This window comes from Melanerpes formicivorus, unplaced genomic scaffold (genome assembly GCF_026170545.1).
Source record: "Melanerpes formicivorus ecotype bairdi unplaced genomic scaffold, bMelFor1.0.p_v2 SCAF_928, whole genome shotgun sequence".
NCBI classification, from domain to species: domain Eukaryota; kingdom Metazoa; phylum Chordata; class Aves; order Piciformes; family Picidae; genus Melanerpes; species Melanerpes formicivorus.
The window spans coordinates 5,417-29,562 of record NW_027143280.1 but is presented as its reverse complement, the minus strand read 5'-3'; the positions used below and the strand labels follow the sequence as shown (position 1 = coordinate 29,562).

At 43.4% G+C, this 24,146-nt stretch overlaps 1 protein-coding gene across 1 annotated transcript in view; it reads left to right on the top strand.

Annotated features, from left to right (window-relative positions):
• Positions 1-16,893, top strand: part of LOC137460950 (uncharacterized) — a 54,671-nt gene extending 37,778 nt beyond the window's left edge. Inside the window, exons 5-7 of the mRNA XM_068170955.1 lie at positions 13,056-13,175; positions 14,930-14,977; positions 16,817-16,893. Coding sequence (XP_068027056.1) covers positions 13,056-13,175; positions 14,930-14,977; positions 16,817-16,893 — 245 coding nt within the window. The remainder of the gene's footprint in view (positions 1-13,055; positions 13,176-14,929; positions 14,978-16,816) is intronic.
• The last annotated feature ends 7,253 nt before the right edge of the window (positions 16,894-24,146 follow it).

Here is a 24,146-nt window from a genome sequence, read left to right as displayed (position 1 = left end):
TGATATGTGAGGCTGGATGTTTGTTTGTTTTTTTTTTTTCAATCTCTAATTAAAGGAATGGAAAAGTTAAATATTTAACAAAAGAATTTTCTTCTATGTACTAGTAGGAAAAGAACTTCAAGAAGGTCTGCTCAACAGTCTGAAACAGTGTACTTATGTTTTTGGGGTTTTTTTTGGAATGGCAATGTAGGAATGAACTAAGTAATAATATAGGAATGAACTAAATAATAATGTAGGAATGAACTAGGTAATATTATAGAAAGTCAGGAATAAAAGAAGGCAAGGAAAGAAAAATTGAAATGGTCAAAAAAATTCATTAAAAGATTGAAGGAAATTTAAAAGATAATTCATTAATGTCAAAGTAAACAAAATTTTGTCGGAATTGTACTAGCAATCAGCAAAATTATTAAATTAATGAAGCCTTCAAATTGCTTAATTTCTGAATCTCTTAAAGACCCTGTCTTTAATACGAAAAACAAAAGGAAATATATTGTCAGAAATGTGCATAAATTAAAGTTTAGTGGAGTTTAGTGAAGTTTAGTGGAGTTTAGTGGAGGCCAGTGACAAGCGGAGTCTCTCAGGGATCAGTCCTGGGACCAGTTTTGTTCAATATCTTGGTGGGTGACATGGACAGTGGCATTGAATGCAGCCTCAGCGAGTTTGCTGATGACACCAAGCTGTGTGGTGCAGCAGACACGCTGGAGGGAAGGGAGGCCATCCAGAGGGACCTTGACAGGCTGGAGAGGTGGGCACAAGCCAACCTCATGAGGTTCAACAAGACCGAGTGCAGGGTCCTGCATCTGGGTCGAGGCAATCCCAGGCACAAATCCAGGCTGGGCAGTGACTGGCTGGAAAGCAGCCCTGAGGAGAGAGACTTGGGGGTGCTGGTGGATGAGAAGCTCAACATGAGCTCTCAGTGTGCACTTGCAGCCCGCAAAGCCAATCAGATCCTGGGCTGCATCAAGAGAAATGTGGCCAGCAGGTCAAGGGAGGTGATTCTCCTCCTCTACTCAGCTCTGGTGAGACCCCACCTGGAGTACTGCATCCAGTTCTGGAGCCCCTATTACAAGAGGGATATGGACATGCTGGAAGGTGTCCAGGGAAGGGCCACAAGGATGATCAGAGGGCTGGAGCACCTCTCCTGTGAGGACAGACTAAAAGAGTTGGGGCTGTCTGCAGAAGAGAAGGCTCTGAGGTGACCTAATTGTGGCCTTCCAGTATCTGAAGGGGGCCTACAAGAAGGCTGTGGAGGGACTTCTCAGGATCTCAGGTAGTGATAGGACTAGGGGGAATGGAATGAAGCTGGAGATGGGGAGATTCAGGCTGGACATGAGGAAGAAGTTCTTCACTGTGAGAGTGGTGAAGCCCTGGAATGGGTTGTCCAGGGAGGTGGTTGAGGCCCCATCCCTGGAAGTGTTTAAGCCCAGGCTGGATGAGGCTCTGGCCAGCCTGATGTAGTGTGGGGTGTCCCTGCCCATGGCAGGGGGGTTGGAACTAGATGATCCTTGTGTTGCCTTCCAACCCCGACTGATACTATGATACATTATTTGGACAATGACATCATAAAACTTACCCAAACATGCAGGAGACAGACTGAAATTTTTTAAATTACTTTTTCTATTTCTTAATTCTATAGCCTTATGAACATTACCATTGTTAAAAGGCAAGCAATGCCAGGAGGTATATGCATGCCTGATCAGAATTCTTAGGGTTGGAATGGACCTCAAGGATCATCTAGTGCTCTAGATAGTTATCTTAAGGAGTTAGCAGATAAAACCCATCACACAATCCTCTGACAATTATTTGAGAAGACCTGGGAACTGAAGATACATTACCTTTGTTTTTAGTGTAATGTTAGTCTTAAAGAGAGTGTCATCCCAAGGAAGCTTGTTGCTGATATGGAAGTCACTGAACCCTACACAGCTACAAGAAACTCTTCAAACAACTCTGCTTCTCACAGATGGTCCATTGTAGAGGATGTAGCTGGCTTGAAATCTGTGCAGCTAAAGAGACTCATCCCTGTTCATGCCTTCCATTCCGGCAGTTGCACAAGCCCTATGAGGAGAGGCTGAGGGAGCTGGGATTGTTTAGCCTGGAGAAGAGGAGGCTGAGGGGTGACCTCATTGCCCTCTACAACTACCTGAAAGGTGGTTGTAGCCAGGAAGGGGTTGGCCTCTTCTCCCAGGCAACCAGCACCAGAACAAGGGGACACAGTCTCAAGCTGCACCAGGGGAGGTTTAGACTCGAGGTGAGGAGGAAGTTCTTCACCGAGCGAGTCATTTGTCATTGGAACGGGTTGCCCAGGGAGGTGGTTGAGTCATCGGCCCTGGAGGCGTTCAAGGGGAGATTGGACGTGGCACTTGGTGCCATGGTCTAGTCATGGGGTCTGCGTTGATAGGTTGGACTCGATGATCCTCGAGGTCCTTTCCAACCTAAGTGATACTGTGATACTGAGAATGGCCACAGAATTGGGAAGAACAGAGAAACTGCCAAGAGCATGGATGTGAGATACTAGTGGTTTGCTCTGAGTTTGAAAGTCTGCAGTGGCAGGGAAATGGTCTGGGGAAGCAAAGGTGTTTCAGGCTTGGACTTCAGGGATTCTGGGAGCCATGAAGCAATGTTTACAGTGGTAAATGGACTGGAGGTAATATTGAAGTGAAACCCCCAAAACATGTGTCCTAATTTGAGTTAGAACTAATTCTGTTCAGTGATTTTACTTTGCAATCTCTGTCTCTTTCAAGTAATTTAACTTTTTGAAACTAATAGAATATTCAGTTGGACTTGATGATCTTGGAGGTCTCTTTCAACCTGGTTGATACTGTGATTCTGTGATTTTCACAGTATCTGCTTCTAGTAGTGACAATGCTTGATGTTTATAGTTAGTGCCAAGGATTTGGTGTGCAGGCCAAGGCTAAATCTTGTGTACTGTTTTGGGGGTGAAGACTAAAAAGCCACATCTGCAGGAAGGAGTGGACAGTTCAGGTGACACTAAACTGGCCAAGGAGGTATTCTGTTCCATATATGTCTTATTTGGTATAAAGCTGAGAGGTTGTGAGGTTCAAGCTATCTTCTTCTTTGGCTGCGTGCAAGGAGGATTCTGTCATTTCTGCCTTTGATCCTGATCCACAAGTTCCTGAATCCAGTTCCAGAATCAAGCTCTTAACCCAATTTCTGTCTGCTGCTGGGTTCATCTAGCAATTGTGGAAGTGATCCTGGATTAGCCAGAAGTTAAAGGCTTTGGGATGCCACTAGAAGAGGTGGTGATGTGTGTCAAAGAAGCCCCACCATATAATTAGCTACCAGATAATTGAAAGCAATATTATCTGTTTACTGATAGCTTTTGCTGTCTTATGAGAAATCATCAAAGGTGGAAAGCTGTTGTGTGGAGTCTTGCACAGTGAGTCATGGAAGCAGCAGAGGGAGAAGGTGAATAAAGTCATTTTGCAAAGCTAAAAGCCATACAGCTATCTTTAGACATTACTGAAGGAGGAAAGTGTCCAGTACTCTCTCTGTACTGACTCATGGATGGTTTCAAATGCCTTGTGGAGTTGGTTAAAACGGTGGAAACGGAGTAATTGTCTGTGCAGTGGTAAACCCATTTGGGGTGCAACATTGTGGCAAGAGAAACTGGGGGGCACTGAGGAACGTCAAAACAACAGGCCAGTGGATCATGTTGCTAAAGTGTTCAAAAGAGACTTAGACTGGAAATACAAAGATGAACTATTTTTAGCTCAGTGGGTCCATGAGAACATCTAATTGCCAGGGTCAGGGAACACAAAGGCTCTTTTGCTGCTTCCTGGCTAGTGATACTGTGCAGCTCCAGACACTGCAGGCACATGTGTGTAGCTCTATGAGAATGCTCACTGGCATCTGATGACCTCTTTTGCAGAGATTCCATATTCTTCACTTTGAAGTTCCATTTCTTATGGTTCTTTAATAGCTGGCAGCTGCTAGTTCCCAGACCTGTACAGTTCCCCTGTATTGCTACCATGATATCTTCCTGGTAGCAAAATTTCAACTTGGCTCCCTGCAGATATTTACCAGGTCTGGAGTCCCTACCAGTCCACAGGTTGCTCTGGTTTGCCATTTGGCACAGTTGTAAGTTTGTGGGTTTAGAGTTAGTTGGTTTGTTGTTTTTTTGTTTGTTTTGTTTTTAATTTTTTGTTTGTTTGTTTGTTTGTTTTAAATAAACAAGTTGTAATAGTCATCAACTCATCAGAAAGCTGCTTTGCAGCTCGCCAGGCTGGGATTTCACACTATGCCATCAAGGGGAGATTCAGTTTTCACAAATTATTCTAGAGTTTATGAATGCGCAAGTACAGTGCTGTGAGATTGTCTTAGGTAAAAGGTTATAAAGAAACATTGTTCATAATCATTTTATCTGTCTCTCTTATGTATCCCTGTCTTTCAAGGGAATCGTTTAGTTTATTCCATACTGGAGATTAAGAATAAATGATTATGTGTGTCTTGAAGCTGACTAGGTGTCACGTTACCTGTAACATGACAATGAGCATGTTCCACCAAACCAGGGACAGCTTACCTGTGAACTTGGCTCTATTCGGTGTGGCCAGCAGGAGCAGGGAGTTCACTCTGCCCCTGTACTCAGCACTGGTTAGGCCACACCTTGAGTCTTGTATCCAGTTCTGGGCTCCTCAGTTTAGGAAAGATGTTGACTTGCTGGAACGTGTCCAGAGGGGGGCAACAAAGCTGGTGAGGGGTTTGGAGCACAAGCCTTATAAGGAGAAGCTGAGGGAGCCGGGGTTGCTTAGCCTGGAGAAGAGGAGGCTCAGGGGAGACCTTCTTCCTGTCTAACAACTGCCTGAAGGGAGGCTGTAGCCAGGAGGGGGTTGGTCTCTTCTCCCAGGAAACCAGCACCAAAACAAGAGGACACAGTCTCAAGCTGTGCCAGGGGAGGTTTAGGCTGGATGTTAGGAAGCAGTTCTTCATAGAAAGAGTGATTGGCCATTGGAATGTGCTGCCCAGGGAGGTGGTGGAGTCCCCATCCCTGGAAGTGTTTAGGAAGAGACTGGATGGGGCACTTGGTGCCATGGTTTAGTTGATTAGATGGTGTTGGGTGATAGGTTGGACTCAATGATCTCAAAGTTCTTTTCCAACCTGGTTATTTCTATTCTATTCTATTCTATTCTATTCTATTCTATTCTATTCTATTCTATTCTATTCTATTCTATTCTATTCTATTCTATTCTATTCTATTCCTGAGTAACTGACAAGGGTTCAGTGGTAACAGCAGTTCCTGTGTCCACAATGTGTTCTGACTTCCATGGAAACAGAGTTAGAGTGAAGAAATGACATTCACTCCTTTGACAATCAAGGATGCTGATTAACCCCACCTTTTACAAAAGATGAGCTCTAGGACACAGTGTTGAATTCTGTGTTAATGTACCAAAATGTTTCTTGGGCAACATAAAAGTATGCTCCATCATATGTCTGCATTATGATGTGGGACTTTTATGGATTATGGGACACTTTTAGTTCTGTGAAGTTGATCTTTAATTACTGCCTTCTACAGAAAACAGTTACATGTGAAATGTCAAGCAGCATTCTTTCTAAATACTGGAAGCCCTTATAAAATGATTTTGAGAGCAATTGTGAGTCAATAGTTAAATGGGAAAGGTGAACAACTTTAGCAGAGATAAATAGCTTCAGCAGTGATGTGTAAAAGTGCACTTTGCAATTAGGCTGATTAATGCCATCTAAAGGTCCTCTAAGTGAACAAACCACTTCTGTGGCTTTGTTTAATATGGCCATGGAGAGCAAAAGGAGCTAAACTTAATTTTCCACTTTGTGTTAATTTTGCAGTTTGTCTGTAAGCAATAGAGAAAGCAAATGGTGTATGATTGCAGTTCTTATGGTTATTCCTCCCCCCAATTATATTTGTGCTTTTATCTTCATGAATATTGGTCTTTGTTTTCCTCATTCAACTAATCAAAAGAAACTGGATGGAAAATGACACTACCTAACCTGTTCAGTTTGTCTGTATGCTAACAACCTTCTTAGAAGAACTTTGTATGAAATGATAACAGACATTAGTTACTCTTACCCAAAATCTTTCCCATTTCTTCTTTCCTGTCTTTTTATTACTTTGGTGTCCTAGTGTAGAATAGAATAGAATAGAATAGAATAGAATAGAATAGAATAGAATAGAATAGAATAGAATAGAATAGAATAGAGTAAATGAGGTTTGTACTTATTCCCTGTCCACAAGCTTTTAGGTGCCAAGGATATATGTGTGTTGTGGCATACCTGACAGAGGGACTTGTGAACTTATGACTAGGGCATATGTTTCGTAGTAAATGAAAAAAACATAACAAAATCTTTGTCCTAGAGTTTGAAATTATTATTATTTTTTTAAATGGTAATCAGTGTGGTTAACCAGGCCTTCACTTTCTGAATTCACAAGATGTCCTAAAACTCCCTTTATTTGCCACCAGTAAGACAAACAGGTCATCACATTCTTTGCAAAAGCTCCTGATCTCCAGAGGGATAACTATAAGAATGTGAACTGTCCAGGGCTGATAAGCATATTGTCACTAATGTCATTCTTGTTTGTGTTGTGCCTCTATGATTTGCTTGCTGGTCTTGCTGATTCGTCTCTTTTTGTGCATGGGTGTGTGCTATGTGCTTGGGCGAATTAGCTACTTCTCTTATACTACATGCAGTTATCTCGGAAAAATAGTACAGGCTTCAAGGGTCCACTTACCTTTCCTACACAATATGCTATAAGTAATGCAAGCAATTGCTTCATTATTAATTGGCAGGCTAAAGATATTAAGAAACAGCCTTAGGATGAGGAAATTACATATAAACTATAATGTGCTTTAAATGAGATAAAATTGCAGATATGCCTTAATAAAGTTCTCATGTTTTGAATAGTCCCTGACCTGAGAGCATAGAACAACAAATAAGTGCTGAAATCACATTGGCTGAAGCACATACAACTAAATAGACACAAAGCACTTCATCAGAACATTAATACAACCTATTACTAAGAAGCACAGGATGGAAGGAAAGGAAGAAAGGAAGAGGAGGCTCAGAGAAGACCTTATTACTGTCTATAACTATCTGAAGGGAGGTTGTAGCCAGGTGGGGGTTGGTCTCTTCTCCCAGGCAACCTGTGACATAACAAGAGGACACAGTCTCAAGCTGCACCAGGGGAGGTTTAGGCTGGATGTTAGGAAGAAATTCTTCACAGAAAGAGAGATTGGCCATTGGAATGTTCTACCTAGGGAGGTGGTGGTCACTGTAAGTGTTTAAGAAGAGACTGGATGGGGTGCTTGGTGCCATGGTTTAGTAGACAGAGTTGGGTGATAGGTTGGACTTGATCATCTCTGAGGTATTTTCCAACCTGTTCTATTCTATTCTATTCTATTCTATTCTATTCTATTCTATTCTATTCTATTCTATTCTATTCTATTCTATTCTATTCCATTCCATTCCATTCCATTCCATTCCATTCCATTCCATTCCATTCCATTCCATTCCATTCTGTTAAGACTGAGGGTTTTCCAAGTTACTGATGGGCAGCAAAGAGGAGCTCATGGTGATATAAATACATGTAGTACCATGCTACAGATCATGCATTTCCAAGAAAAGAAGTCATGCCTTTGGAAGGCTAAGCCATCGGTGCAAATGCTGTGTACGCACATCAAAAGCCTGTAGGAAAGTTGGTTGCAATAATTCTAACTGGGAGAAGCAGGAAGGGGCTATTCAGCAATCTGGAAAGAAATAAAAATGTGTTAATCTGTGTACTGATTTTCATAAGCTTGGAAAATAAAATAAAAACAACAGTTGAATAGATGGTTGACTTCCTGCCTTTCTCTCATTCAGGTCACTGGATAAAATGACCATTCATTCCTTGAAGCTTTGCATTTGAACACTTCAAGGTCTACCTGAAAAAAAGAAGAGAATGCCATTCAGTGCAACTCTAAATTTCCAATTAAAAATGAAAATGTAATAAAATATTTGGAAGTGTTGAGAATTCATATCAACAATATAATTTTGGCTGTGGTTTAGTCTTGCACAGTTAATAAAAAGTCTGAGAAATACAGAATCCTATCTCTTTTTTTAATTTCAAAATGTAAAAGTTTCATACATTTTTAGTATTGTCATTTAGAAATGCAGTGATAAGAAGAAGAACTCCTGGAAAAAACAAACCCCAAAACATTTAATAATATGTCATATCTGGACTTCAATGAAATATTAATGCTAACTTATGATAAGAGTACTTCTTTCCCATCTTTCTTCATCTAAATTGTTTAATATTTAATACTTTATAATAGAGAGATAGAGAAGACCGAAGTAGAGTTTGATATTGTTTTATTATGCATGATTTTATTACCACATCAAAGTATTTAAAAATGTTTAGAATATTATAGGAACAGATACAGAATATGTAAAGCTACATAATGCGTTCTGTGACAGATCCAGAAATCCAAGATCAGAAATCCTTGCCAAATGAGACTGTAGATACAACCCCAAATTTGTAGAAAATCCAAATCCACCTAATTTGCAGAAATACCTACATTGATGTTCCTTATCAGGCTCTTCCAACTTGAGTTATCCTATGATCCTATTCCGTTTAGTTTAGTTTAGTTTAGTTTAGTTTAGTTTAGTTTAGTTTTGTTTTGTTTTGTTTTGTTTTGTTTTTTTTGAAAAGGTGGTGCATGGAATGGTATCTCAGGTATAGAGTATAGCATAAAGAATCATAAAACCAATAAGGTTGGAAAAGACCTCAAAGATCAACAAGTCCAACCTGTCACCCATGACCTCGTGACTACTAAACCATAGCTTCAAATGCCATGTCCAATCCCTTTTTGAACACCTCCAGGGACAGTGACTCCACCACCTCCCTGGGCAGCACAATCCAATGGAGAACTACTCTCTCTGTGAAGAACTTTCTCCTCACCTCGAGCCTAAACTTCCCCTGGTGCAGCTTAAGACTGTGTCCTCTTGTCCTGGTTCTGGTTGCCTGGGAGAAGAGACCAACCCCACCTGGCTACAACCTCCCTTCAAGTAGTTGTAGATAGCAATAAGGTCTCCCCTTGAGCCTCCTCTTCTCCAGGCTAAACAATCTCAGTTCCCTCAGCCTCTCCTTGTAGGGCTTGTGCTCGAGGCCTCTCACCAGCCTCGTTGCCCTTCTCTGGACATGTTCAAGAGTCTCAATGTCCTTCTTAAATTGAGGGGCCCAGAACTGGACAAAGTTAAGTTAAGCCTCATCAAAATGTTAGAAGAACACAATATCTGAAATCTGATGACTGACAAGTTGCATAGAGCCAGCTTACATATCCAGTATTACTACTATGTCTGTCAGCTAAAGAGAGGAATCAAATGCTAAGACAAAAAAGTATATTTTAGTTGGCACAATGTAATTTCATTTAACTGATGTATCCCATTGGACTTTGCTGGCTTTATTCTTCACTGCAAAACAAAACCAAGTAACCTGGAACCAAGGACAGTATTAAACCATCACAGGATTCACAGAGAGACACAGACATAATTTTCCAAATCAAAATGGAAATTTAGAGATATTGAAGGGGAAAAAAAGAAAAAAAAAGGAGAGAGAACACAGCCTGGGAAAGAACTTTGAAATATGTGAGTTGGCCATAGGTGCACTTCAGGGCAACAGAGGTTCTCCTGAATCACATCACCAGATGGAATTTAGCCATCAAATGCTTGGCAGTTGCTATTTCAATGTATTTTAAGTACTCTGACATAATGTCATGTTCATGTAATAGTAGTTTGCAGAGGTTTGTTCCCCCCTGCAAACTGGTGAACGTTCTTGGACTAGGAATCAGAATTAGCCATGTAAAAATCAATTTGTTGTCACATGAAAGCACCAGAACAAGGGAACACAGTCTCGAGCTGCGCCAGGGGAAGTTTAGGCTCGAGGTGAGGAGAAAGTTCTTCACCGAGAGAGTCATTAGTCATTGGAATGGGCTGCCTGGGCAGGTGGTGGAGTCACCATCCCTGGAGGTGTTCAAAAGGAGATCGGACATGGCACTTGGTGCCATGGTCTAGTCATGGGTCTGTGGTGACAGGTTGGACTTGATGATCCTCAAGGTCTCTTCCAACCTTGACGATACTGCGATACTGTGATTGTGACAAATTAGTGACCTCATTGTCTCTTTTGAAGTGGTGAGTTCTACATAACTTGCATTCAGTTTGGACACTGCAGATGATCTGTCACAGAAGCAAGCAAACGTAATTTCTTTCACTTGGTTCACATCTGCCCTTCCAGAAAGAAAAATTAGGGCTACACAATCCACCAGAAACCGTGGTTTAACTCTAATACATCATGTTTCACTGTCTCCCTGCATTTCTATGTATATTATAGAATCATACAATCATAGAATGGTTTGGGCTGGAAAGGACCTCCAAAGGTCTTCTAATCTAGTTTCCTGCACTGAGCAGGCACATCCTCCATTAGATCAGACTGTGCAGAGCGTTGCTGAGCTATGAATGGGGTCTCAACTACCTCCTTGGGCAACCTGTTCCAGTGTTCTACCACCTTCGTGGTAAAGAACTTGTTCTTAACATCCGACCTAAAGCGGTAGTTCACAGGGCCCTCCTTTCTACCTTTTTAAAAAATGGGTGTAATTAGTCCCTCCTTCTGCTCACTAGGTCTTTCACCTGACTGCCAGGACTTTTCAAATATTGTGGAAAGTGGCTTGGTGACCGCATCAGCCAATTCTCTCTGGACCCTAGGATGCATTTCATCAGGTCCCACAGACTTGTGTACGTTTGGGTTCCTCGGGTGGTCACAAACCCAGTCTTCACATAGAGTAGGAAGGACTTCACCGCCATTATCCCCATTTTGTGGATTTTTTTTAACTTGGGAGGTGTTAGGAGGGAGGTTGCCAGTGAAGACTGAGGAAAAAAATTGTTGAGAACCTCACCTTGTCCTTGTCAATTGTTACTAGCTCACCATTATTGCTCTTCATGGAAGGTATGCTTTCTTTAAATTACCTTTTTTCACTGATGTACCTGTAGAAGTCCTTCTTGTTATTCTTCCCATCCCTTGCCAAGTTTAGCTCCAAGCATACTCTGGTCTTCCTGATCTGATCTCTGCACAATCAGGCAGCATGTCTATACTCTTCTTAGGATACCTGTCCATGTTTTCACTGCCTGTGCAGCTCCTTCTTGCATTTTTCTTGACCAGTAAGTCTTGAGTCAGCTGTGCTGGTCTTCTCTCTTCCTTGTCAGATTCTCAAGATCCCTTGCGTTCTGTGGAACATGTCATTAAAGATCTGCCATCTCTGTTCTGGTCCTTTGACCCTGAGGACCATTTCTCAGTGTGTTCTATTGAATAACTCCCCAAAGAGATGGAATTTTGCTTTTCTGTAATTCAGGGTCCTGACTATGCTGCTTGACTGATTTGTGTCCCTTAGTACTATGAATTCCACCAGTGCATGATCACTGCAGCCCAGGCTGCCTCCATTCTTGACATCCCTGATGAGTTTGCCTGCACTGGTGAGCAATAGATCCAGTATTGCATCCCCTTGGGTGTCTATTTCTTGTCTGAAGAAGTTATTGTCAAGGCACTCCAGAAGCCTCCTGTGGCTTCCTGTGTTATTTTTCCATCAAATGTCAGGGTGGCTGAAGTTCCTCAACAGAAACAAGAGCTTGTGAGCATGATGTGTCTTGTAGCTGGAGTAGGAATGCTTCATCAATAGGAGCCTCTTGACTGGGAGGCCTGATTGTGACCACAAGGTTCCCCTTATCTCTAATTCTTTCCCATAAGCTTTTGACCTCCTCATGGCTATTCTTTAGGGACATCTCTTCATATTTAATCCATTTCTTAACACAGGCATCAACTCCACCCCTTCCTCCCCTCCTGTCCCTTTTGAACAGCTTGTATTCATTGATAGCCACAGTCATAGGATTCATCCCACCAGGTTTCAGTAATGGCTACCATTTCAGAGCCTTCCAGCAGCAAGGTAGCTTCCAGCTCCTCTTGTTTGTTGCCCATGCTGTGTGCATTCATGTAGAGACACTTCAGCTGTGCTGTCATCCATCTCTCCTTTCAAGAGAAACAACCCATAATTCCCTTCAGGTATTTTCCTGATGTTTCCCACTTGGCTGCTACTACCTCAGGAGCCCCTGGTTCATCTCTGTGAGGCTTTGGATGTGCTGCTGTGTCCCCAGCATGCGTCAGGACAATGGGCTGAAGGCCCTTAAGAGTTCCTCATCCCACTAACTGGTGTGTCATCCAACACCTTGCCACACCAAAAACAAATCAAATCCCTCTATTTTCTGCTGCTGGGTCTTAGATTGTAATCTCTTGGGAACAAGGACCAATGTCTTGTGATGACTTTAGTCTTTAAAACATGTCAGCAATATCTGGCATAGTATAAATCTTGACAGTGATTCAGGCTCAAAGCTCCAGCAATTCCCACTTTAAATTAATCTTTGGAGTTGAAAAGTATGTTATGTGCTTGCAGGGAAGTCAGCTCCCTAAGTAGAGCATCATTGTGATAGCCAGGCAGAAAAAAAGTACAAGTCAGGTAGCACCTTAAATATGTGATTTTTCTGCTACCCAAACAAAATATTGCAAGTCTAAACCTGAACTGGGTAAAGCACCTTTATATTGCTTACATGAAGGAAACCACTTTTTTTTTGCACAGATTCTGTTAACTACAGTGAAAATCAGACTACTTCAAGGTACTGTTTCCTCAGAAGTATCTACTCATTAAACACGTAATTAAGCCCAGCTACCTGTTAAAGTACCATTAAAGGAGTTTTAAATCACCAAATAATATATTTTACAGTTAAGTGCCTAGTTAGATATTTCAGAAGTGCTAAAACAATCTGCTTGAAACATCTCGTCTGGGTAGCCTTACAGTAAAACCAGAGGTGAGTAGGTAATGGAGAATAAGATAAATTAAAAACTCTAAGCTTAATAGTATTTTAATAGAAAATGTTGCTTACATGGTGAGAAGGACAGCTAAAATTCCCACAGTGATTAGCATTAAATGGTGTGAACGAGCCCAGAACTTCTGCCTTGTGACAAAAATAAAACTACCACTTTTTTTTAGATAGAAGAAGGAAGAATCACACAATGTTGGGGGTTGGAAGGGACCTCGAGAGATCATCCAGTCCAACCCCTCTTACCAGAGCAGAATCACCTATACCAGGTTACACAGGAACTCATTCAGGTGGGTTTGATTATCTCCAGAGAGGGAGACTCCACAACCCGCCTGGGCAGCCTGTTTCAGTGCTCTGTCACCCTCACAGTGAAATTATTCTTCCTCCTGTTTCCGTGGAACTTCCTATGCCTCAGCTTCCACCTATTGCCCCTTGTCCTGTCATTGGGCATTGCTGAGCAGTGCCTGACTCCATCCTCTTGGAACTCACCCTTTACACATTTGTAAACATTAATGAGGTCAACTCTTAGTCCCCTCTTCTCCAAGCTGAAGAGCCCCAGCTCCCTCAGTCTCTCCTAGTAAGGAATATGTTCCACTCCCTTGATCATTTTTGTGGCTCTGTGCTGGACTCTCCCAAGCAGTTCCCTGAGGTCCTTCTTGAGCTGAGGCGCCCAGAACTGCACACATTATTCCAGATGTGACCTCACCAGGGCAGAGCAGAGCGGGAGGAGAACTTCTCTCCACCTACTGACCTGACCTCTTCTACTCCACTCCAGGATACCATTGGCCTTCTTGCCCACAAGAGTACATAGCTTTGAGCTATTTCCTAAATTAGTGTTTCTGCCCTTATTTTAAACATTTGGTCTCAGCAGTGTAAGATCTTATGGAGTGGGCAATACTTTAAGCTCTCTGAGGAGTCTGAAATGGCCAGGTATGCTCACAGGTCACCTGAGTTTAAACACTGAATTTAACAACAAGGGAGAAAACCCAAAACCTTTATGCTGGTGTTAGCTTTTGCTATGCCTGATGATTAAAGAATCTTTCTCAGAAGAGGGTCTGGGTTGTTTTTAGTCTGGGGGAATTTGAATTCAAAGTGAGACTGATACTGATTTTAATGGTCAAAAAAAAGGTCACTTTAATCTATTATGGAATTGTAAATAAAAATATTTCTATATGAGTGGTAGGTGGGTATCTTTCACCCAGTGTCTCATAGTCAAGAGTTCTCATTAAAACAGTCTTAACTTGCCAACTAAAACCAGAACGCGAAGTCCTTATGAAAAGGCAGTCTGACTATGGTACTAAAATTCCAGACCCTGGAACTTCAGTGTGAAGTAACAGTCAAAGGAGGAAAGAAGAATCATTGCTTCCTTGAAGCAGATTGCAGTGTTGAGTCATTCAACAGTCAATAATGATATTGGTAGCACCCTCAATTGCACATATTTCACTCTTAGAGTAAACTCTGTCGTCCTTCATGGGGATTAATAGTTGTAGGTAGTGACTCCTTTGGCAGTCAAGTGCTTTTTCACGTGAAAATTTCCTTTGCTGCCTTCTGGGAGTTAAATGTGCTGGCTGATGGACTTGAATCTTCTGGAGCTGGACACAGAAAAAGAATGTCCCACTAAAGGTTAAAATCCCTGAGTTACCCTTTATCTTTTACACACAGTTTTCCTCATGTATATATCCAAGATTAGTGATAGTCTGGTAATTTACCATTCTCAAAACTGTATGGTTAGTCCTACTGTAATAAATCCTACTTACACAATAGCAGAATACAACAGGATGTAACATTTTTACAGATGAAATATTTCTATTCTCACAGAAAGAGAAAAGCTATGTTAAACATTGAGAGGCTCTGACTGAAAGACAAGCACGCTACTACATACCCTTTCACCAAGGTTCTGTATATCAAATAATTGTGGGTTGGCATTTTGAAAAGGGAATGTGAGATTTTTTTTTTGAGATTCATGTTACAGATGACATCATTTTTAGCAATAAACTGTGGCATGATGGAACACTAGCAGCATTTTTTTCTTTTTCTTTTATAGATAATGAGTCCAGTGCTATGCTGAGAAAACGGCTAATGCGATCCTTAGGTAAGAGGACAGAGGATCAATGAACAGGTGATTTTTACCTCTTTAAACCAAGTTAGTGAGACAGGTATTGAGAAGCTGAATATAATAGGATAGGATAGGATAGGATAGGATAGGATAGGATAGGATAGGATAGGATAGGATAGGATAGCATAGGATAGGATATAACAGAATAGCCAGGTTGGAGAAGACCTTTGAGATCATCAAGTCCAACCTATCATCCAACACCATCTAATCAACTAAACCACGGCAACAAATGCCCCATGCAGCATCTTCCTAAACACCTCCAGTGATGGTGACTCCACCACCTCCCTGGGCAGCACATTCCAATGGCCAGTCACTCTCCCTGTGAAGAACTGCTTCCTAACATCCAGCCTAAACCTCCCCTGGCACAGCTTGAGACTGTGTCCTCTTGTTTTGGTGCTGGTTGCCTGGGAGAATAGACTAACCCCCACCTGGCGACAACCTCCCTTCAGGTAGTTGTAGACAGCAATAAGGTCTGCCCTGAGTCTCCTCTTCTTCAGGCTAAGCAACCCCAGCTCCCTCAGCTTCTCCTCATAGGGCCCGTACTCCAAACCTCTCACCAACTTTGTTGCCCTTCTCTGGACACATTCCAGCAACTCAACATCTTTCCTAAACTGAGGGCCCAGAACTGGGCACAGTACTCAAGGTGTGGCCTAACCAGTGCTGAATATAGGGCAGAATGACTTCTGTGCTCTGGCTGGCCATACTATTCCTGATCCAGACCAGGATGCCATTGGCCCTCATGGCAACCTGGGCACACTACTGGCTCATGTTCAGCCTACTATTGGCCAGTACCCCCAGGTCCCTAAGTAGTGCTCTGCTCCTCACAGTCTCGGTGCGGTCATATTTAAAAAATGGGGCCAGATCATAAGTGAGCTGAAAAAATGAAATAAAGGCTTTCCAGAGGCAGACTTAGAAGCCTCCAGCTGTTCAGCTGAGAGAAGGAGAAACAAAAGGTTTTGGTAATTTTCTTACTGTGTGGAAGTATTTCTAAGTTGAACAAAATGCTGGCTGTTGAGATCTGCATTCTGGCTGTGAAGGCAGAATGGGAGTCACTTGCCTATCACACAAGGAGAGTGGTGTGTTAGTTTTAGGCTATGCCTTTAAAATTTTTTCACAGGTCTTGAACAGAAAACTAGTAAAATGTAAACAAGTCACTATTTGGTATAAAGAGGACAACAATGATATTTCTAAACAATCCCAATGGAGAGATAGCTGCCATATGATTTAGTTCCCAAAAAGTTCTCACTTATTTGCTCTGGAGAGATACTAACTTGCTTCTGCTTGACCTTGGCTGCATTGTTTTGGCTAAGTCTAACTTCTCTGCTCCTATCTCTTGTCCCTTGTTTTGTACAGGGGGCAAGGGGAAGGCAAGGAGGGTTTCCCCTGGTCCTTGTGCTGTTTACTAATTGTAAATTCCTGTAAATATTGTAAATGCTGCATATTTTGTACATATTCATTGCATTCCATTGTAGATTGTAGTTGTGCTTGTAAATACAGATTTCATTTGCTTCCAAATGAGCTGGTCTGGCTTGGGGGGGCGGGGTGGTGAATTTCAACCCACCACAAGCAGGCAAGCACTGAAATGTACTGTAGGATGAGTGGAGTGGGTTCCCTCACCAGACACATCTTGGAAAGGCCAAGGGTAAATGCTACTTTAGGCAAGTTGAAGTTTTCCACTGCAGCCTAGAATAGCTGGAAAATCACAAGGAATGTTACAATAAGTCAGACTGAGTGGTTGAAGTGTTCCCTCAGGGGCTTAAATTCTCTGATTATTTTCCTTTAACGACTGCTTTCTTCTTGCATTTTAAATTCCAGAATTCACCCTTGGATCCTCAAAAGACAGTCACAGGCCATCGGTCTCTTTCTGCCTTTACCTTACACCAGTAGCTTAAGAAGTGCAGATCCAGGATACCCTTTTTCTGTATAATTTTTGTGGGCATGTTTTCCTAATAAGACATGGCTTTGAGATCAGTGTCCCTATCATTTGCTCTTTGGACTGTGAAAGGAAGGGCATACCACCTGAGAGACCTTTTTTTATATTGCTGTTTCTTGCTTCTACAATATAGAATGGTTTTGTTGGTTTTGTTGTTTTGGTTTTTGTTTGGTTTAGTTTGGTTTGGTGTTTTATTTTTCATTACAAATGGATTAAAAAAGAGGAACCTGGAAATTACCAACCTGTCAGCCTCACCTCTGTGCTTGGGAAGATCATGGAACAGATCCTCCTGTAAGCTATACTGGAGTACATGGAGGACAGGGAAGTGATTCAAGACATCCAGCACGGCTTCACCAAGGGTAAGTCCTGTCTGATCAACCTAGTGGCATTCTGCGATGGTGTAACTACATCAGTGGACAAGGGAAGACCAACAGATGATGACTGTCTGGGCTTTTGTAAAGCCTTTGACACAGTGTCCCACAAGATCCTTCTCTCTGAGCTGGACAGATATGGATTTGATGGGTGGACTGTCCAGTGGATAAGGAATTTTTTGGATGATTGCATTCAAAGAGTAGCGGTCAATAGCTTGATGTCCAGATGGAGATGGGTGGCAAGTGGTGTCTCTAAAGGGTCTGTATTTGGACCAGCGCTGTTCAGTATCTCCGTCAGTGATACAGACAGTAAGATTGGGTGCACCCTCAATCTTGTTTGCAAATGCTACCAAGCTGAGTGGTGCAGTTGATAAGCCTGAAGGATGGGCTGCCATGCAGAGGGACCTGGACAGGCTGGAGAGGAGGGCTGAGGAGAATCTCATGAGGTTCAATAAGGTAAAGTGCAAGGTTCTGAACCTAGGTTGGGACAATCCTTGATACCAATACAGGCTGGGGGATGATGAAATTGAGAGCAGCTCTGCATAAAAAGACTGGAGTACTGGTGGATGAGAAGCTGGACATGTCCCAACAATGAGCACGTGCAGCCCAGAAAGCAAATCGCATCCTGGGCAGCATCCAAAGAAGTGTGGCCAGCAGGATGATTCTGCCATTCTACTCAACTCTGGTGAGACCTCACCTGGAGTACTGTGTCCAGCTATGGGGCCTCCAACACAAGAGAGTCATAGACCTGCTGGAACAGGTCCAAAGGAGGGCTGGAGGACCTCTCCTATGATGACAGGCTGAAAGAATTGAGGCTGTTCAGCCTGGAGAAGAGAAGGAATCTCCAGGGAGACCATATAACTACATTTCAACATTTGAAGGAGACCTACAGAAAGGCTGGGGAAACACTCTTTACAAGGCCTTGTAGTGATGGGATGAGGAGCAATGGTTTTAAACTGCAGCAGGGTAGATTTAGCTTGGGCACAAGGAGGAAGTTCTTTACAGTGAGGGTGGTAAAATACTGGAAGAGGCTTCTAAGTGGTTGAGGCCCTGTTCCTGGAGACATTCAAGGTCAAACTTGATACAGCCCTGGGCATCCTGATTTAGTTGGAGGTGTTCCTGCTCACTGCAGGGAGATTGGAGAAGATGACCTTTGAGGGTCCCTTCCAACCCAACGCAATCTATGAATCTGTGTGAAAAAGGCCTGGTTGTGTTCATTAGACCCTGTCGAGGCATCTTTCTCTTCTTAAGCTAATTCCATACATATGGGATTCGTTTGCTCCTTAGTTTTTTGAGTAAATAAATTGAAAATTATTTACCAAGCCAGTCATATCTTATGGACAAGACATTTAGAATTAACGTAGAGTAATTGTCCTAGGAACTGGAAAACAGTTTCCAAGTTTCTAGTTGGGAGTGAAAGGGCTGCTCAGAGAGGGAAGCATACTTTATAAAACATGTGGGGTTTTTTTGTGTTGTTTCTTTGGTTTTTAAAGAAATCCTTTCAGAGAAAAACATCCAGCACAGCACTGTCAGAAATGGCTGACAGTGGCAAGACCATCTGCTTTGTTTCACCCATTTGTTGAATCCTCTGCAGACAAATGAAATCTCATCTGTGAAGGGCAAAATGTCCAAATCTGGAACCTAGAATTATGAGCTTCTCACTAAGTGGTCAGTTCTAAAGGAGCAGCAGATGCTGTGTACTGTACATACAGCAGAAGTCATAAAAGTCTATCACAGACCTTCAGCATCTTAGAACTGTGGAGAACAAAAGGAAAGTATTATATAAATGGATAATTGTCATGTGTTACCAAGCAACATGATAGCATTTAATAAGTCCAAGTGCTGGGTTCTGCATTTTGGCCACAACAACCCCATGCAGCCCTACAGACTGGGGACAGAGCGGCTGGAGAGCAACCAGGCAAAAAGAGACATGGGGGTACTGGTTGACAGATGGATGAATATGAGCCAGCAGTGTGCCCAGGTGGCCAAGAAGGCCAATGGCATCCTGGCCTGTGTCAAGAATAGTGTGGCCAGCAGGAGCAGGTAGGTCATTATGCCCCTGTACTCAGCACTGGTTAGGCCACACCTTGAGTTCTGTGTCCAGTTCTGGGCTCCTCAGTTTGAGAAGGACATTGAGACACTTGAGCATGTCCAGAGAAGGGCAACAATGCTGGGGAGAAGCCTTGAGCACAAACCCTATGAGGAGAGGCTGAGGGAGCTGGGATTGTTTAGCCTGGAGAAGAGGAGGCTCAGGGGAGACCTCATTGCTCTCTACAGTTTCCTGAAAGGAGATTGTAGCCAGGTGGGTTTTGGTGTCTTCTCCCAGGCAACCAGCCCCAGAATGAGAGGACACAGTCTCAAGCTGTGCCAGGGGAGGTTGAGGCTTGATACGAGGAGAAAGTTCTTCCCAGAAAGAGTAATTTGCCATTGGAATGTGCTGCCCAGGGAGGTGGTGGAGTCACCATCCCTGGAGGTGTTCAAAAAAGGATTGGATGTGGCACTTGGAGCCATGGTTTAGTTGTCAGGAGCTGTTAGGTATTAGGCAATAGGTTGGACTTGATGATCTCTGAAGTCTTTTCCAACCTGGTTGATTCTATGATTTTATGATTTTATGAATATTGTATTTGTCAGCCACTGCTGTCAGCAGGTGCTGAGAGAACTGGCAGATGAGGTTGCTAAACCCCTCTCTATTATATTTCAAAAGTCATGGCAGTCTGGGGCAGTCCCCACAGACTGGAAAAGGGGAAACATTGCCCTCATTTTCAAAAAGGGCAAGAAGGAGGAACCAGGGAACTACAGGCCAGTCAGTCTCACCTCTGTGCACGGAAAGATCATGGAGCAGATCCTCCTGGAGTCACTACTCACTCAAAAGAATAGTGAAGAGGTGATTGGGAACAGTCAGCATGGCTTTGCCAAGGGCAAATGCTGCCTGACCAACCTGGATGCCTTCTATGAGCAGGTGACAAAATTAATAGATGAGGGGCGAGCAACTGATGTCGTTTACCTGGACCTGAGCAAAGCCTTCGACACTGTCCCGCACCACAGCCTGGTCTCCAAACTGGTGACACATGGGTTTGGTGGGTGGACCACTAGATGGATAAAGAACTGGCTTGATGGCCGCACCCAAAGAGTGGCTGTCAATGGCTCCATGTCCCAGTGGAGGCCAGGGACAAGCGGAGTCTCTCAGGGATCAGTCCTGGGACCTGTCTTGTTCAACATCTTTGTGGGTGACATGGACAGTGGCATTGAGTGCACCCTCAGCAAGTTAGCTGATGACACCAAGCTGTGTGGTGCAGCAGACACGCTGGAGGGAAGGGAGGCCATCCAGAGGGACCTTGACAGGCTGGAGAGGTGGGCACAAGCCAACCTCATGAAGTTCAATAAGAGCAAGTGCAGGGTCCTGCATCTCGGTCGAGGCAATCCCAGGCACAAATACAGGCTGGGCAGGGACTGGCTGGAAAGTAGCCCTGAGGAGAGAGACTTGGGGGTGCTGGTGGACAAAAAGCTCAACATGAGCTCTCAATGTGCACTTGCAGCCCGCAAAGCCAATCAGGTTGTGGGCTGCATCAGGAGAAGCGTGGCCAGCAGGTCGAGGAAGGTGATCCTCCCCCTCTACTCAGCCCTGATGAGACCCCACCTGGAGTACTGTGTCCAGTTCTGGAGCCCCTATTACAAGAGGGATATGGAGGTGCTGGAAGGTGTCCAGAGAAGGGCCACAAGGATGATCAGAGGGCTGGAGCACCTCTCCTATGAGGACAGACTGAAAGAGTTGGGGCTGTTCAGTCTGGAGAAGAGAAGGCTCTGAGGTGACCTCATTGTGGCCTTCCAGTATCTGAAGGGGGCCTACAGGAAGGCTGGGGAAGGACTTCTCAGGATCTCAGGTAGTGATAGGACTAGGGGGAATGGAATGAAGCTGGAGGTGGGGAGATTCAGGCTAGATGTGAGGAGGAGGTTCTTCACCATGAGAGTGGTGAAGCCCTGGAATGGGTTGTCCAGGGAGGTGGTTGAGGCCCTGTCCCTGGGGGTGTTTAAGAGCAGGCTGGATGAGGCTCTGGCCAGCCTGATCTAGTGTGGGGTGTCCCTGCCCATGGCAGGGGGGTTGGAACTAGCTGATCCTTGTGGTCCCTTCCAACCCTGAATGAAACTATGAAACTATGAAACTATGACAGCAATACAGTCTTTTGCTTATCAGCATGCCTTCTGTCCCCTTACAGTGGACTTTCTCTAAGCCCTGACTCCTGACCTTTCACCTCAGTGCATGGTTAGTGTACATGATGGATGAGCCTTGTTAGGCTCATAAGATGTGATAGTGGAAGGAAAAATGCCAGCAGGCATGTTGCATTTGCTTTGCATTTTCATAACATTGACTTAGCTTTAAGACAGACAAACAGTTGCACAGGCTGGGCAAAATAAATTTATCACAAATATTTTGGTCCTCTGCCATTCAGTGTTGAGTACTGGGTGTCACATGGGTAGATAGGGAAAAATAAGTGAAGCAAGAAACTCTGAAGGAGGGAAGGAATGGATGGTTGGAGCTGTAAAGGAACAGGCATTCAGTTCTACTGCCTCTGTCTGAGCTCAAGGAATACAGAGCAGACTGGTTCAGGAAGAGAATAAAGCTCCAGTCCATGGTGCAGTATTCTGTATAGAAGGCCATATTGTGAATGTGAATTGAAATGGAAAGAGAAAGCATTAAAATTGTGAAGGCAGTATGCCTTTCTTTTTTTTAAAGCAGTTCGAACAGAAATTAAGTGTGAACTTGTTTCTAGTAAGACAAGTGGTATGAACTTGTTATATAAAAATCTTTACATAGACCTACATGGTTGAGGCATTTCTACCTCTCTAAGAATCATTGGGGAATTCTTTTATTTATTTATTTTTAATTATTTCTTTTTGTTATTCAAAGAGAATTCTTTTAATGTTTTGTGGGAAAGTAGAAGATAGGAAGGCATCCACTGTAATCATTAGACTAGACTAGAGTAGAATAGAATAGAATTAACCAGGTTAGAAAAGACCTCCGAGGTCACTGAGTCCAATCTATCACCCAACACCATCAAAACAAGTAAACTATGGCACCAAGCACCCCATCCGGTTATAATTAGAGTTTTAAGGAATTTACCCTTTTTTTCTCAAAAGAACATTTGAATGTGACATAATTATAATGCCAAATTAGAGAGAAAACATTAATGGAAGGAAGTGTTAAAGCCCTACATATGTAGCCAGCACTTACAGGATGGCCAAGGGACCAGGCCCAGCCAGCATGGGTTTAGGAAGGGCAGGTCCTGCCTGACCAACCTGATCTCCTTCTATGATCAGGTGACTGCCTGGTGGATGTGGGGAGGCCTGTGGATGTGGTCTACCTGGACTTCTGCAAGGCCTTTGACACTGTCCCCCATAGCAAACTGCTGGCCAAGCTGTCAGCCCATGGATTGAACAGGAGCACACTGCAATGGGTTAGGAACTGGCTGGAGGGCCGAGCCCAGAGAGTGGTGGTGAATGGTGCCACATCCATCTGGCAGCCAGTCACTAGTGGTGTGCCCCAAGCATCAGTGCTGGGCCCTGTGCTCTTTAACATCTTTATTGATGATCTGGATGAGGGCATTGAGTCCATCAGCAGTAAATTTGCAGACGACACCAAGCTGGGGGCAGGAGTTGATCTGCTGGAGGGTGGAGAGGCTCTGCAGAGGGACCTCGACAGGCTGGACAGATGGGCAGAATCCAACGGCATGAGATTTAACACATCCAAGTGCCAGGTTCTGCACATTGGTCACAACAACCCCATGCAGAGCTACAGGCTGGGGTCAGAGTGGCTGGAGAGCTGCCAGGCAGAGAGGGACCTGGGGGTGCTGGTTGATGGTAGGCTGAACATGAGCCTGCAGTGTGCCCAGGCATCCAGGAGGGCCAATGGCATCCTGGCCTGCATTAAGAACAGTATGGCCATCAGGAGCAGGGAGGTCATCCTGCCCCTGTACACTGCACTGGTTAGGCCACACCTCAAGTACTGTGTCCAGTTCTGGGCCCCTCAGTTTACGAAGGATGTTGACTTGCTGGAGCATGTCCAGAGAAGGGCAACAAAGTTGGTGAGGGGTTTGGAACACATGCCCTATGAGGAGAGGCTGAGGGAGCTGGGGTTGCTTAGCCTGGAGTGGAGGAGACTCAGGGGTGACCTTATTGCTCTCTACAACTACCTTAAGGGAAGTTGTAGACAGGCTTAGGTTGGTCTCTTCTCCCAGGCAACCAGCACCAAAACAAGAGGACACAGTCTCAAGCTGTGCCAGGGGAGGTTTAGGCTGGAGGTTAGGAGTAAATTTTACACAGAGAGAGTGATTGCCCATTGAAATGGGCTGCCTGAGGAGGTGGTGGAGTCACCATCACTGGAAGTGTTCAGGAGGAGACTTGATAGGGTGCTTGGTTGCATGGTTTAGTTGATTAGGTGGTGTTGGATGATAAGTTGGACACAATGATCTTGAAGATCTCTTCCAACCTCTTCTATTCTATTCTATTCTATTCTATTCTATTCTATTCTATTCTATTCTATTCTATTCTATTCTATTCTATTCTATTCTATTCCTTATTCTATTCCTTATTCTATTCTATTCTATTCTATTCTATTCTATTCTATTCTATTCTATTCTATTCTATTCTATTCTATTCTATTCTATTCTATTCTATTCTATTCTATTCTATTCTATTCTATTCTATTCCTTATTCTATTCCTTATTCTATTCTATTCTATTCTATTCTATTCTATTCTATTCTATTCTATTCTATTCATTCTATTCTATTCTATTCTATTCTATTCTATTCTATTCTATTCTATTCTATTCTATTCTATTCTATT